The following is a 17,032-nucleotide window of genomic DNA, read 5'->3' as shown; positions in this document are numbered from 1 at the left end:
TATGGTTTGAGTTTTGAGTCAAATGGGATTGGATCTTGGGACTTATGGATGGATTTGAGTTCTATGGACTCAATCCATGTTTTAAAGTTGGTATAAAGATCCTCCTATTCTTCACTCTAGCCATCCCCATAATCTTCCTTGCTTCGTATCTGGCATCATAATACATTTTTTTATCGTCTAAATCTTTAGTCCTTTGCCAAGTTTTAAAACAAACTTTTGTGGTCTTAATGGCTACTTGGACTTCAACGTTCCACCACCAAGTCTCCCTAGAGGCCCGACGACAACCCATCGCTTCCCCTAGCACATCTTTGTCAACCCTCTTAATATAGGTCATCCATCATCTCATTCCATATCGCATTGGCGTCTCCCTCAACTTCGATTGAATAATAAGTAGAGTAATTGAAAAAAAAATGAGTATGAGGATTAAAGATTTTGACTTGAATTGATGTGATTGTGGAAGTAATGGTAGGATCAATTAAATGTTTGTGTGATTGGTGAGAATGTTTTAGAGTGGACTTTACTCACTGAGCCTATCCGCCCTGGGGCATTGGGTCTGCTTCCTATCGCCCTCCTCCTTCGACCGCTTCGTTGTGCTTCTAAGCTGCGTCGACTCATTGAATACCCGAGTTGAATTGCCTTGGATCAGTCCTATACTAGGTCACAATCAACCCATAACTTATCAAAGACAAAGATCGAAGTCGAGAAGCTCATCGCTCATGCTTCCAACCCATGCTTTCAACCCCAGAAACACTTCACTGACACACACAAGATCGTGAACATCTTTTCTTAATGTATTAAAGAGGGCCTCTCTAACCGGTGAAAAGTGGTGGGTGTCCACTAACGCCCATTCTTGGCTCGACTCCGACAACGCAATTTTGGGAGGAGTCGGTATAAGGGCACTGGATCCCTTCAGACCCGGAGAACGTGTGACGTTGGGTCAAGGTTTGGTGAACCAACTGGTCGCTCCTCTAGTTGAAGTATCGTGCCCCTTTTTCGGTTTTAAATGTATAAACCATAGGGAGGGTATTTCATTATGGTACCCATATAAATGTATCATCATGTGGCACACTGATGAATATGTAAATTAATAGAATGGCATCAGTTGGTGAGAAATTATTTTGATTGTACTCATTTGTATGTTTGTTTAAATTATTATGCCCTTACGGTTTTTCCTTTATCTCGGGACTAGGGCATTACAGATGAGGCCGAAATAGATTCTGAAAATAAAGGATTATGTCACTAAACAGTTGAATGTTGGATTCTTAGAAGTAACCAAATACCCTGAATGGTTGGCTAACATAATGTTTGTGCCCAAGGATGACAAAGTCTGTATGTGTATAGATTTCAAGGACCTTCACAAAGCTAGTCCCAAAAATGATTTTCCTTTACCACATATAGGCATACTAGTGGATAATACTTCCAAGCATACCCTTTTATCATTCATAAATTGGTTCTAAATGTATAATCAAATTAGAATGAAACCTAAAAATCTGCAAAAAGCATCCTTTATCACTTGATAGAGAATGAATTGTCATGACTTATAATGTTATGCCTTTTGGACTAAAAAATGTTGGGAGAATCTATCAAAAAGGCAATCACCACGATTCTTCATGACTTAATACACAAAGAAGTGGAAGTCTATATGGATAACATGATTGTCAAATCCAAAGAACGAGAGGGACATATAGAAACTCTGAGAAAATTCTTTGAAAGGATAAAAGAGTACAAACTGAGATTAAATCGCCAAACTTGTGTTTGGAACTATTACCGGAAAACTCTTAGGGTTCATAGTCATTAACAGGGGAATAGAAATTTTTTTTTTTTGATGAAACAGGGGAATAGAATTGGACCATACAAAGATAAATGCAATTATAGATATACCACCACCAAAAACCGAGAAAGAAATCAGATGGTTCCTTTATACAATCCAATACATTAGTCGGTTCATCGCTTAGTTAACAATGGTGTACGAGCCAATATTAAAGCTGCTTAGAAAAAACAAACCAAATGGAATGAACAGTGCCAAAAGGCTTTGACAAAGTCAAAAGAGTACTTGACAGCAAAATTTAGAAGACAAGGGAAAAAACCAACAAATGTTAGGGGAAAAAATAAAAGTACCTATTTGGTTGGATGCTGGGTAGGTGGAACAATGTTTAGCAAACAACAAATTGAATCAACAAATTTTCTAACAGCAAAATTCTCACACAAGAGCAACATGAGAAGTACACAAATTTAAAATACAATAGGAAAAGACCAACAAATGTTTAGCTCTACCTGTGATCAGTTCGCAACCAAAGGTGACACTAAACACTTAATACCTTATGGATATCCCAAATTGAGAGATTGATACAGTATTTCTAGATGAAATGAAGACAAGTTATAAAATTACTCATTTTTTCAGATTGCAACAAAACATGGACCACAATGAAATTTATGGACCATCCATTGAGCTAGGCCTATGCGGTGCTTCTGTAAAACTCAGGTCAACTTTTTATCGATCTTAGAATAAATAGACTTTTGTTTACAGAAATATTCTATCACCTTATCATTGTGACACTTGTTTTACATATGGATTTAAATTCTGCAGGCTTGTTAACAAGAAAACGTACAGCTTATATTCAGTAAATTCTCTCAGCTGTACATATTGGACGGAGGAAAATGACGATGACAGTGATGTTATCTTTGCTCCCACGTTCAGCAGCTTCTGTTGCTAATCTCTTGGAACACATTCCAGGCTCTTTAACAGTGTCTCTGATTATTGATATGACCTCCTCATTACTCACCACATCCCAGAGCCCATCACTAGCCATTACCTGACAATTCAAGCAACACAAAAACCATTTAAACGCTTATTGTATATTATCTTTGCTTGTTGAGAAACCATTTTAGGGCATCAGACATGATAGTAAACAAGCAAACGGATTGATTGCAGGAAACTTCTTACCTATGTAGATCAAGGAAATGCAAAAGAGAGGTCCATATAGAACATATACATAGTGGAGTATATATGGGACACCAAATACCCAAGTGGCACATCAAAGGCATCCCCCATTTATAGGCAAAAAAGTACTGGGTAAGTTGGTAAGGCTTGTTTTTGTGGCATGGCATATAAATTTTCCCCTAAAAGAATACAAATTCCCTCATAGAATCATCACAAAAGCTAGATACAGTAAAAATAGGCAAGGCACAGGCAGAAGATTTCATAAATATATTTTTACAAAACCGCATGTGTTCTAGTCACTCAAGCAAAAGTCTATTTTTCAAAATAAAAATTACAAAATACATGATTCATTAAAATATTCACTATTAATTGCAACATCTTTAAAGCCATCCAGATAATAGTCCTTACCAGGAATTCATCCTCAGCTGACAAAATAATCTCAGTTATCTCAGGTTCTGATGTTACAGCAGGCTTCAGATCATCATCACCAATAGAGCGTGTAACCTGTCATATAAAACACCTTGAGAATTGTAATTAGCATATGATAAATTTGTGGTAATGACTTGGATTTTTTTATATTTGATAATGTGAAGACCTACTCCTGAAAAACAAACACTATAGCAGAAAGATGACCCTTTTTGACAACCTTATGTTATTATTTTACTGGCAGTACTACTGAAGTGTGGGATCATGATCATAACAGGTGGTCTCCCAAACTAGTAAGAGCAGCCGTTTGTATTGATAGTACACAATATGAAAACCATGACAAGTTAGAAATTAGGTGTGGATCGATTCTAACAAGGGAACAAGGATTAAGAGTTAGGGGAAGGAGAAAAAGAGAAGTGAGGAAGAAGAAGAAAGACAAAGGAAGAAGAGTTGGGAGAAATCGTGGTTGAGGGAGAATGGACTCCACTCAACTATTTTCTTTATTAACAACTTCTTGAAATTACATAGGCCTCCATGGGGAGGTAAAAGGTTAAAAACCAAAATATAAAATTACAACTTAACATGACTTATAATAAGCCAGTGACAAAAATACCCCATACAATATAAACTCTAATACTCCCCCTCAAGCTAGAGAATAAATGTCATGCATTCCCAGCTTGCACAAGAGGGTACTGAATTGGATGGAGATAAGACCTTTGGTGAAGATATCTGCCACTTGATCACCTGTCTTCACAAAGGAGGTACAATTGTAACCAAAACCAACTTTTCTTTGATGAAGTGCTTATCAACCTCAATGTGCTTCGTTTGGTCATGTTGCACGGGATTATGAGCCATACCTATAGCGGCCTTGTTATCACAATAGAGCCACATAGGGCCCTCAAAGTCAAACCCCAACTCTTGAATCAACCGCCTTAGCCATATGAATTCACACACTCCATGAGCCATGGCTCTAAATTCTGCCTCTGCGCTACAGTTGTCGAGGCGCCTAGGCGAACTAGGGCGAGTGAGGGGGTTAGAAACCAAGGCGACACCAACAAGGAGACAAGGCGGCGGCGCTTAGGCGACACCAGAATTTCAGGCATGACAAAGGCGCCTGGTCGCCTAGGCGACGCCTTGACAACTATGCTCTGCACTGGATCTAACTATAACTGGTTGTTTCTTACTCCTCCATGTAACTAAATTACCACCCACAAAGGTATAGTAACCAGACGTGGATCATCCGTCGCACTCTAAACCAACTCAATTGGCATCATTCTATCCTCAAATGATTATGCCTGGCATATAGAAGGCCTTTTCCTGAAGAAGATTTCAAGTACCTGATGATGCGATAAACAACAAACTGACTCACTACTCCAACTGCATAAGTGATGCCTGGATGAGTTAAGGAGAGATAGATTAGTTTCCCAACTAATCTCTGGTACTTCCCTGCATCTATAAGAGGAGAGCCACAATCTTCACTAAGCTTGTGTTTTTGATCAATTGGGGAGACTACCAATTTACACCCCAACTGTTAGAGTTTGTGTAATAAGGATACTTTAGAAACTAGATTGTTGTCTAGTTAGTTGCCTTATATTGTAATTTTCCCTCTTTTATTTTATTTTTTTTTACCTTTTACTTCCCTAGGGAGGTGTATGTAATTCGTTTCTTATTATTAGTGAACTAATATAGGTGTGGTGGAGTGAACACTCCAATACACAACATAACACCATCATCTCTCTTCTCCTCCTCCAACTTTCTACTTTTATCTTTCTCCTTGTTCTCCTACATTCTTTAACTTCTAACTTGGTATCAGAGCACCCTCCGTTTCTGGTTTGAGAGTTGTCCTACAAGCTCTCAACCTCCTTTCCCTCTCTTTGGAACCCTAGGTTGGTTACAAAGGGGTTTCAAGGAAGGGGCCGCTATGTGAAAACTTAGAAGAAATCATGCCATATCTCTTGATGAAGCCTATGGAAGCACCAAGATACCTCTTCACATGAAGACTTGGCTGTTTGAAGCTCAAATCAAAGAAGACAACCCAGAATATTGTTCTGTGAACAGTAACCCGAGAAATTACTGTTCCATGAACAGTACTCCGATTTCTAAAACCCTTTTTTCTGAAACAGCCCTTGTTTTCCCTCAGCTAGAACCTGGCCGATTGGAGTCGCCCTAGGGTCCCCTTTCAAGCCCCCAAAACATTGGTTGCAAGGAGGAAAGCCCAACTGTTGGAATAATGACTGTTTTGTATATACTACTGTATTGAACCTATTTGATGGGTTTTATTTTTTGAGTTGTATTGTTTCAAGATTATGGGTTGTTTTATAATGGCTAGAAGGTGCTACTGGTGAAGAAGGGAGCTACCAACCTAGACAATTGCACCGCCAGCCTCTGTTTCAGTCTGTTTTGCCTGTAAAGATGGTATGTGATACTTTCAGCTGCTTGGTGTTGGTGAGGTATGTTGTTTGAGTCTCTCATGTTGCTGTATGATGCCATTATACCTTGAAGCATGTGGTGGAGCTGAATTTCGTTGAGTTACTTGCCTGGTTTGCTTGTTGGACTGTGTTTACCAGTGTTTGAAAGGCTTTTATGGATAGAGTGTGTACTCCACATTTGGTTTGGGTATCATCCTCACTTTCTACGTGTGTTCCTACATTATGTCAGAAGTCGGAGGAAGAGGCCAAGGGCCACTCTGAGGGAATGACAGGGATAGATTCAGTTGTGATCATTGTGGTAAATTTGTGCACACTAGAGAGATGTTGGATGCTGTATAGCTGTCTGCCTGGTATGCATGGCAGCAGGAGAGGGGGTCCCATAGCACACACTATGATGACTAAGGTTAAACGTATAGAATATCTATCTGGACTACAAACAGACACCAGTTCTCTCACTAATGATGATATTGCAGCGTTTCGCAGGGTTATATCATATCTGGATAGTTCTTCTACACCTGTAGTACACGATTCTTCAGCTTCCACCTTACAGACCTCTACATTTGCTTTTTCCATTGCCTCTTCATGGGTCATTGACTCCGGAGCCACTGACCATTTGACTGACATATCTCAGTGTTATGATTCCTATTCTATATGTTATGGTAAGGAAAAAATTAGGGTCGCTAATGGTTCTCTTTCTTCTATCTGGTAAGGATAATGTCCGTGTCACTTCTTCTACTTCCCTTGACTTCGTTTTTCAAGTTCCTAAGTTTAACATTAACCTTTTATCTATGAGCCACCTAACCAAATCCTTGAATTGTTGTGTCACTTTTTTTTCCATCTCATTGTGTTTTTCAGGATTTGGTGACAAAGAGGATTATTGGCAATGGACGTGAGGAAAAAGGACTCTACCTCCTTGATCTAGGAAGATCCCCTCTACCTATTGCTCAGTCCTATGATTGTAGGCGTAGTGACAACAGTACCGTTGACTTTGTGATGTTGTGGCATCAACGTTTGGGCCACCCTTCTTTCAGTGTTATGAGAAAAAAATTGCCACAATTGTTTTCTTCTATTCCTCCTTCCCATGTATTTTAATGTGAACCCTATTTGTTTGCTAAACATTGTCGTTTTCCTTATTCTTATTATGGTAGTAAGTGTTCTTTTCCATATTGTGCACTCTAATGTTTTGGGGTCCGCTCCCACTACTTCTTTGTCTGGTTATCATTATTTTGTTTCATTTGTTCATGACTATTCCCGGTCCATAGACTTTTTTGATGAAACAAAAGAGTGATGTCTATGCTGCATTTCAAAATTTTTATCAACTGATTTTTACTCAATTTGGTACTCGAATTCAATTGTTCGTTTTGATAAAGGGGAGAGTATACGTATAGTGGACTCCAAAACTTTTTTACTGACAATGGCATTATCCATCAGGAAATATTTTCTCCTGTGGCCAAGGGATACAGTTAGGTGTATGGGATTGGCTATCAGGAAACATTTGCTCCTGTGGCTAAATACAATTCGATAAGAGTCCTTTTATCTCTAGTAGCTAATAGGGATTGGCCATTATATCAGCTGGATGTGAAGAATGCTTTCCTCCATGGTGACTTAGAAGAGGAAGTATACATGCAAACTCTACCAGGCTTTTAGTCTCCCTCAGCTGAAGGGAAAGTGTGTCTCCTCAAGAAGGCACTATATGGTCTCAAACAGTCCCCAAAGGCTTGGTTGAGAGGTTTAGAGAGGCCATAGTTGTCAAAGCGACGCCTACGCGTCCAGGCGCCTTGACCTCGCCTTGGTCGCCTAGGCGACGCCTTGTCGTCTTGTTGGTGTCGCATTGTTTTTTAACCCCCTCGATCGCCTTGATTCGCCTAGGCACCTTAACAACTATGAGAGTGGCCATCCTGAAAAATGGGCATTCTCAGAGCCAAGCAGACCACACACTGTTTACCTAGTGAGGTAAAGATAGTATCACAACCCTCATTGTTTATGTAGGTATTGTGGTGACTGAGAATGACGAAGCTGAAATAATGAGATTGAAGTCCTATTGAGCCCCAACAATTTGAGATTAAAGATCCTGGACCTTTAAAATATTTCTTGGGAATTGAAGTGTCCAGATCTAAGAAGGCAATAAACATATGCCAGAGGAAATTTGTGCTAGACTTACTGAAAGAGACAGGAATGCTGGGTTGCAAGCCAGCAAACTCTCCTATTGATCAGAATCACAAAATAAGGGAAGATTGTGGACCTTCACTGGTTAATGCAGGAAAATACTAGAGACTTGTAGGACAGTTAATTTATCTCTCTTTGACTTGCCCAGATATCACATATGCAATTGGGGTGGTGAGTCAGTTTATGCATGCTCCCAAAAGTGGGCACTTGGATGTTGTTTACCGGATCCTCAAGTACTTGAAGTCCTGCATAGGAAAAGGCCTTCTATATGTCAAACACAACCATTTGAGAATTCAAGGCTACATTGATACGGATTGGGCTGATTCGGTTTCAGACAAACGATCTACATCAAGTTATTGTACATTTGCGGGAGTAATTTGGTCACTTGGAGGAGCAAATAGCAACCTGTGGTGGCTAGATCTAGTGCAGAGGCTAAATTTAGGGGTATGGCTCATGGAGTTTGTGAACTCCTATGGTTGAAGAGGCTAGTCCAAGAGTTGGGGTTCAATATTGAAGCACCTATGAGACTTCATTGTGATAACAAGGCTGCCATAAGTATAGCCCACAATCCTGTACAACATGACAGAACAAAGCATATTGAGGTAGATAGGCGCTTCATCAAAGAGAAGATTGACTCTGGCTACATTTGTACTCCTTTGGTTATGACAGGCGATTAACTAGCTAACATCTTTACGAAGGGTCTCATCCCTAATCAGTTCAGTGCCCTTTTATGCAAGCTAGGAATGTATAACATTTATTCTCCAGCTTGAGGGGGAGTGTTAGAGTTTGTGTAATAAGGTTACTTTAGGAACTAGATTATTGTCTAGTTGCCTTATATTGTAATTTTCCTTTTTTTACCTTTGACCTCCCTAGAGAGGTGTATGTAACTCCTTTCTTATTATTAGTGAAGTAATATAGGTGTGGTGGAGTGAACACTCCAACATACTACATTGCACCATCATCTCTCTTCTCCTCCTCCTTCTCCAACCTTCTACTTTCATCTTTCTCCTTGTTCTCCTACATTCTTTAACTTCCAACTCTAACATTCCTATTTCTTTCAATAGATCCAATACAGACTTTCTCTGGAAAATATCGATTCCCTTATTTCATCTTGATATTTCAATTCCCAAGAAGTACGTAAAAAATAAAAGATATTTTAATCTCAAACTGTTGGGCCAGGTAAGATTTCAATCTACTTATCTCGGCATTATAATTCCTAGACACTACAATGTCATCAACATAAACGATGAGAGCTGTGACCATACCATTTCCTCGCCGGATAAACAAGTTGTGGCCAGCTTGACTCTGGGAATACCCATTCCTTAGAATGGCTTGCCGAAATCACTCAAACCAAGCCTTAGGAGACTGCTTAAGGCCATAAAGTGGGTTTTTTAGGAGGCACATTTTCTCCTCTACTGATAGAAACTTAAAACCAGGTGGAGGCTGCATAGGAAACAAACTTGGCTATACGATTAGTAAAAGCTCTCTTCCCCTTTCGAGTAGCAATGGAAAGATCTAACTCAGAGGGAGGAGAAAAAGAGTGTTACCTGACTGAAGAAGATGGAGCTCAGGATGTGGATCCAAAGAGGACTCTTGGCAGGTCTTCTTTCCCTTTCCCTTCAAGCATTCATCTCTTTTGAACATAACAACCTCTATTTCATTGCTAGCATCAACACCTAAATGAGCATCAATGTCAACAACATCCAGTTCCTTGTGTTTCCCAATATCAAGAAAGAATGGGGTGATAGTAATAGAGAAAGAAAGGGGATGACACCAGCAGCATGTTCACTCCTATTAGTCTCACCCTAAAGAGGATGTAGATGAGGAGAAAGAAAGGAATAGACTCAAAAAAGGTGATATCTTTGGAGAGAAGTTGCTTTCAGAAGGAAGGGTAGTAGCATTTATACTCTTTAGTAGAAGAGGAATAGCCAAGGAAAAGACATTTTAGTGCTTTGGGGTCAAACTTTGTCCGACTTAATTCATTGACATTGACATAGTAAACACAACCAAATACTTTGGGAGGTAGGGAAAAAGCATGAGCTTGAGGTGAAAGGGTTTCCAGAGGGGATTTGGAGCCAAGGAGTTGAGTTGGCATCCGATTGATTAGAAAGGCAGCAGAGGAGACTCCTAGTGACCTCTAACAAATGGAGGTTTTTCCTCTCAGCCATCCCATTTTGTTGGGGGGTGTCAATACAAGCAACTTGATGGATGATGCCATAATCAAGAAAAAACTGTTGGAGTCCCCATATACATACTCTCCCCCCTAATCAGAACGAACTATTTGAATGTGAGTACCAAATTGAGTACAAATCAACTAGTAGAAATTTTTGAAAGCATCATAGACATCACTTTTCTGTTTCATCAAAAAAGTCCAAGTAGACCGGGAATTGACTATCAACAAAAGAAACAAAATACCAATATCCAGACAAAGAGGTAGTGGTAGCAGATCCCCAAACATCAGAATGAACAATATTGAAAGGAACAGTATATCTATTACCATGATAGGGATAAGATGAACGGCAATATTTAGCAAAAATACATAGTTCACATTAAAAAACCATGAGAAGAAGAAAAAGAAGTAAACGAATGGGGTAATTGTTTGCTCATAACAACAAAAGATAGGTGGCCTAAATGTTGATGCCAAAGCATCACAGAATCCATAGTACTACTTTATTTTGGCCACAAACATAGGATTGAGTAATAGTCAAAACAGGTGTCCGAGGCTCAAGAAGATAGAGTTCTTTCTCCTCACGTCCACTGCCAATAATCCTCTTAGCCACCAAATCTTAAAAAAGACAATAGGAAGGAATTAAGGTGATATAGCAATTTAAGGATTTTGTTAGATTACTTACAGACAATAAATTAGTGGCAAAATTAAGGACATGAAGAACAGAATCAAGAGAGATAGAAGAAGTAAATAGTACATTACCGTTACCAGAAATAGAGGAAAAGGAACCATCGACAACTCTAACCTTACCCATACCAGAGCAAATAAAATAGGAATCATAACACTGAGACATACTAGTCATGTGATCGGTGGCACCAGAGTCAACGACCCAAAGAGCAGTGGAGGGTATAGAAGTAGAGGCTTGCAAGGCTGAGGCTGAAGGATTTGACTCTACATAAATAATAGAAGAGTGACTCAGTCTAGACATCATCCTACGTAGTGCTGCAATATCTTTTCTAGAAAGGGAGTCAGGATTGGGCTATAGTCCAGGTGACTTTGTCTCAACTATCATAGTGTGGGCTCTAGCACCCCCTCTCCTACAACCACTCATACCGGTAAATCCACCACTCATACCAGGAGGTTGGCCATGAAGTGCCCAACATCTATCTTTAGTGTGTCCCAGCTTCCCACAATGATCACATTTAAATTTTTCCTATTATCTCTACGGGGTGGTCCTTAGCCTCTCCCCCCACCTCACCAATCTCTGTGAGAACTAGAAGTAAGAGCAGATCTCTCCAGAGATGGTGCAATATTCTATAAATACTCTTTTAGTCTCCTCACTCTGTAAGTAGCTACAAACTTCATTTAGGGATGGAAGAGGTGACCTCCCCAAGATTTGCAGTCAAATCGGCTAAAATTCTGGATCCAGCCCACCAAGTAAAATAAGGACACGTTCCTTCTCAAGTATCCTATACGCCTTTGCTTCATCCTCAAAGTTGGACAAATGGAGGTCCCTATAGTGGTCATACTCCTCCCAGAGACCAATTACAATGTTGTAATATTCAGAAATGCTTCGGTCATCCTGTTTCATAGTAATGACCTTTTGAAGAATTTGATAGACCTTTGTTGGGTCACCACTCGGTCAAAAGTTTTGGAGACATTGTCCCAAATTTCCTTTGAAGTTTCCTTTCTCATAAATCTCCTACTGGTCTTAGGTTTCATGGAGAAAATCAACCAGGTCATGAAAGTGGAGTTCTCAGTCTCCCATTTCAGATATGTTGTATCAGTCATCTCAGGTGCCTTGATAGATCCAGTTATGTATCCCAACTTCCCCCTACTTCGCAAAGACAACTTTAATGAGTGAGACCAATCTAAATAGTTGGTATTATCCAACTTCACAATAGCTATTTGGGTGTTGAGATTATCAAACGGAGTCATACTGGGGTGAGCACCACCCAAACCACCAGCCGAAGCTTTCAAGGGTCCAATGAGAAGAATTACCGCCCCACGGCTTGATTAAGAAGATCGAGGATCAGTGTTGGTGGTGGTGCATTGGACATTGTTCTCTGATAAAGATCCGACAGAGCTGTTTGATTCAGTTAGGGCAAGCTTGGACATCTTGGTGCCATGAATATATTCATGACTAAGAAGCATAGAGTGTAGGTCATCATAAGCAATAGGAGTTGTACGAGTGAGAAGAGAGGAGACCATGTCGTGGAAATCATCATTCAAACCACGATAAATATGTATATTAAATGCACTCGGACGAAAGGGGATGACCTGCAGCATTGAGTTCTTCAGAGATGGACTTCACTCATTGAAGAAACTAGGAGACAGTTTCATCCGGCTTCTGGTGGAATTCTTGCATAGCCATAGTGAGAGACATAAAACAGCTCTCTGAAGGAGAGTAGTAGATGGTGTGTAGGGTTTCCTAGATATCACAACTAATGTGTTTGCCCAGAACCAAGGGAAATACCTCTTCAAAAAGTGAGGGAATAAGGAGACATCAAATCATAGTCTTGACGGCGCCAGGTAAGAGCAGCAGCCAGATCAGTGGGGCAAGAGTGCCATCGAGATAGCCGAATAAGCTATGGCCATCAAGGAATGGCTCAAGTTGAGTTTGCCAAGATAGGTAATTTTTAGGTGTAAGCTTCATCGAGAGATAATGATCAGCATGGTGGAGGGAAGGAGAACCAAAAGAGAGGATAGGCAAAGGTGGGTTGTGAGCAATAGTCGGAGAAGAATTCTTCGTATCAGTGTCGTCCGCCTTGAGAGAGGATCAAGAAGGTGCAGATTTGCACAAGGAAAAGAGAAGGAATGCTCATTGGAGCTTGTTAAAGTTACTACATTGGGGGTACATGGCCCATATGTACTGTGGGGGTAAATGTGTCATATACACTTTACACCTTCTATTTCCTAAACTTTCTATTTCTCTTACGTTTCTATTTTAGCTAAGTTTCTATTTCTGTGTAATTTGGTTTAGGAAGGTTTCTCTTCCATGTGATGTAATCTTTCTCTTTAAATAATACAATTGAGAGGGGGAGAGACAACCAAGGAAGTCTACGACTTCTCTTTGCAGTCTCTCCCATCGTTTCCTTCTTCTTCTTCTTCTCCTTCTTTATCTCTGGTTTCTTAATTGCTTTATTGTTACATGGTATCAGAGCAGTAAATAAACTAGAGATCGATCCTCCTTTCATATGGTTTTGAGACTCTTTAGAGACAGGAATCGATATTGTCTGCAGCACTCCCTGTGCTGCCTACCTGCTGCTAATGTCCTAGTTCTTCACAGTACACATATGAACTAGGGATTCTTCTTGTCTACCATTGCTGCTTATGAAGATTTCAAGCTACTAAAGTCAGAATTATGAAGATTATGTCTGCAGTTTCTAAATTTGGGAATTTTCTTCCAGAATATTGAAGTTCAAGCTGTTTTTTTCCTCCCAGCTGATGAGGTTTATCTTCCTTGAGCTGTTTCTTACTACCTAGAGGTCCCTTCGATCCAAATCTGGGGCCCAACTTGTGGCTTGATTTCCTGGAAATTGGTTTCTCCTTTCTTCTGGTCGATGCTCTGTTTTTATATCAATTTCCAGACCTATTTTTTGGTTTATATCTCTTGGTTCTCCAACACAATCAGGCTCATATTTTGGGGTTTATCTCCCCTACTACAGTACCTCCTTCAGTTCTTATTTCAGGTGATTCTGACCTCCAATTCTGCATTCCTAAGACTACATCCTGCCTGCAGAAGCTAATACATGTGTTTGATATTTTTTGTTGTCTCTCCTGCTGTCTCTACTGCCTGCTACTGGTTTTGAAAGATTCTGCTGTTCAATAAAATCACTGTTACTACCTGCAACTGCTCTTTTATTGGTTCTGGTCCGCTATGGTTAAGTCTAAGCTTCCCACTGATGTGTTACATATTCAGATTACTACTATCAAGTTGAATGGTGTCTCTAACTACCTTCTATGGGCTTAAGCTGTCCAAGCTTACATTCATGCCAAGGGTAAGATCAAGTACCTTACTGATGACCCTCCTATCATTGATACTAAGGATTCTACTATTGCTACTGCTCATGATGATTGGATGCGTAAGAATTCTACTATTAAAATCTGGTTATGGAACAGTATTGAACCTGCCATTGCTACTAATGTGATGTTTCACATACTTGCTAAAGGTGTTTGGGAAGATCTCCGTGAAAGCTACTCCCAAGAGAAAAATATTTCCCGCATCTATGAACTTTACGAGAAACTGTTACACTTCTCCCAGGGTGATAAATCTCTGAATGACTATTTCAGTACATATAAAGGATACCTTGAAGAGCTCCAGGTATATTAGCCTCTCACTACTAATCTGGAGCAATTGAAGCAACAACGGGCTGAGTTTCACGTTGCCAAGTTTTTGGCTGGTCTTTACCCTGATTATCAAGCTGTCAAGAGTCAGTTACTTACTGGTGATAAGGTGCCCTCTCTCAACGAGGTCTTCTCTCGCTTGCATCGTTTAGTTAGTACACCTTCCACGGTCACTTCTTCTGTTCTTGCTAAGGGCGCGTTCAGTACAGTTCTTTTATTCTTTTAGAACAAAAAAACATGAAAATGCGTTTGGTAATTTGGTTCGTTTTTTCGTTCTTGTAGAACGAACATGAAGGATTTTTGCCTAAAAGAACGTTCTTCATAGACCGTCTCAGACACGGTCTGTAAAGAACGAGAACAAATCTATTGTGGAAAACGAAGTGAAGATCGACAAAAAGGGAAAAAACCCGTGATTGCAAAACGTTGATGAGAAGCTCTGCAACTCGACTCCATTGCCAAGCTTGCCTTCGTGCTCCTGGTTCTGCTGCAACTCCACCAAGGTCGTCTTCGTCCTCCAACGAAACAGGTACCTTCTTCCTCGTTCATTCCATTTCCCTCTCTTCCTCCGTCATTCTTCTCCTCTGCCTCCAACAAACGAGCCTTACCCATCGCTCGACATGTCCACATACAAATCGTCGGTTTCCAAACCCTAAAAAGTCTCAAAATCCCTAGAAATTCATGCATCTATTTGATCTTCGTCTTCACTCATCATCTCCATCCGAGGATTCATTCATCATTAGCTAGGTTTCAGAAGTTGAATCTCTTCATCCAACCGCGAATCAGGTCTGTCGATGGTGTTATCATCATTTTTGCTCATATTTTGTCTCACATATTGGTAGAATCACCCTGCTGTGGTAGATCGAAGAAATCTGAGGTAGGAAGGTATAGATTTGATAGGGTTCTTGATGAAAATTTTCAGGGCTTTTGAAATAGAAAACTTCATCTTCAATGTAATGTATAAAATCTGCAGTTATCTCTCTCTCTCTCAGCCTCTCAGGTTAGGGAAGGTGGAATCCCTCCGTTGGTCTCTCTCTCATAGTTAGGAAGCGCTCGAGCGAAGCACAAGGTAAGAATTATAGTTTGTGGCGTCGGGATACAAATCTGCCCTTTTCTTACTCTCTATTTAGGGTTTCTAAATACTGAAATTTTGGTACTGAATAGGGATTGAAACTTGATAGGCTATGGGTTACAGGCCTAATTTGATGATATAGGTTATCAGGGCAATCTCTGGATGTCGCAGAGAAGTGGGTTTGGACGAGGAGAACAGACAGGGCTTTAATGGAAAATAGAATCCAACCCCTGTCTCTCAGGTTCGATGAGAAGGTCTCAATTGAATCCAGGCTCAATGGGTTCAATGGATTTCGTGAACATGAACTCACATCTTCTGATGATCTTGCTCTGCTCACAAAATCCTTGTTTTCTTCCTTGCACTAATTCAGAGATGAGTTGATTCTTTGAGTTTGGTTGTGTGACTCCACAGGCTGAAACATTACTTGGGTATTTGAGAGAACCGAGGCAAGAGACATCCTCTTCTAACCCTATGTAGAGGTAATGAAATTCATAAGTGGGTTCTTGTCTATTTGACTCTGTGCATAGCTGAGTGAGTGTTCTTCTCATGGTTTTGTTTGTACAGTCTGTGAACTAACTTAGGTTATATCTAAACTAAAAGTAGATGTGGAGTGTGTTGTCTTGGTGGATTAAAAAGGGTTTGGGTTGTGATCCTGAGTTTTGTATGGGAGATCCAAATTTCTACTGAAACACAGAAAAGAGTTTTGTTTTAGGCCTTACAAGATCGATCTTAAAACCACCACAGCCTTCACATGTGTAGAGCTAGTGCTTTGTTCACTTTGTACACTAGACTATTTTATTCTTCCCTATCTCTCTCTCTCTCTCTCTCTCTCTCACACACACACACACACACATAAGTTTGCTGGTTCTTGAATGTAATAACCCCTCTTTGTTGTATTGGTTCTTAAGGAACCCAATAGCAATTTTTCCATTGTGATCTCTCATTCTATAAATTTCCTACTGTGAGCTTATTATCTCTTCATAAAGAGTGAAGAAGCATTTTGAGTTGCGAATGTGGGTGTGTGTTTCCTTTGATAATTCACCTCCTCCTCCCCCGCTCCCCACCCCACAAAAAAAAAAAGAAAAGAAAAGAATTAGAAAACTTTTGAGTCATGTTAAGAACTGCTAGGGTGCCATTCGCTTTGGATTCAGTTATTGTGTTTTCTGTAGTCTACTTAATGAGATATCAGGAGTTATCGATCCCTTCTTTGGTGATGCTTACTCAACTCTAGATCAGCTTAGAGAGCACAAGTTGATTAGCAAGGTCTTATGGTTACTTGCAAATTCCAAGCTCTACTTGATGGGTCTTTAGCTCAAATTGGTAGAGCACTTGGAACATGAGCATGTTCCAAGGGGATGGTGGTTCGAATCCACCAAGGCCCAATTTTATTCAACTGTTCATAGCATAGTCAGTTATGGCATTAATCCACACAAGAACAGAATTTTAATGGTATTTTTTAAATTTTTACATATTTTTATAATTACTTT

At 40.0% G+C, this 17,032-nt stretch overlaps 1 protein-coding gene across 1 annotated transcript in view; it reads right to left on the bottom strand.

The window, feature by feature from the left end:
- Window positions 1–2,480: 2,480 nt before the first annotated feature.
- Window positions 2,481–17,032, bottom strand: part of LOC122642397 (protein kinase and PP2C-like domain-containing protein) — a 115,383-nt gene continuing 100,831 nt past the window's right edge. The window contains exons 12-13 of the mRNA XM_043835847.1: window positions 3,350–3,445; window positions 2,481–2,813 (exon numbers count right to left, since the gene is read on the bottom strand). Coding sequence (XP_043691782.1) covers window positions 2,619–2,813; window positions 3,350–3,445 — 291 coding nt within the window. The 3' untranslated portion in view covers window positions 2,481–2,618. The remainder of the gene's footprint in view (window positions 2,814–3,349; window positions 3,446–17,032) is intronic.

The sequence above is a fragment of the Telopea speciosissima genome, chromosome 10 (genome assembly GCF_018873765.1).
Source record: "Telopea speciosissima isolate NSW1024214 ecotype Mountain lineage chromosome 10, Tspe_v1, whole genome shotgun sequence".
NCBI classification, from domain to species: domain Eukaryota; kingdom Viridiplantae; phylum Streptophyta; class Magnoliopsida; order Proteales; family Proteaceae; genus Telopea; species Telopea speciosissima.
This window is presented reverse-complemented; position numbering and strand designations above follow the sequence as displayed.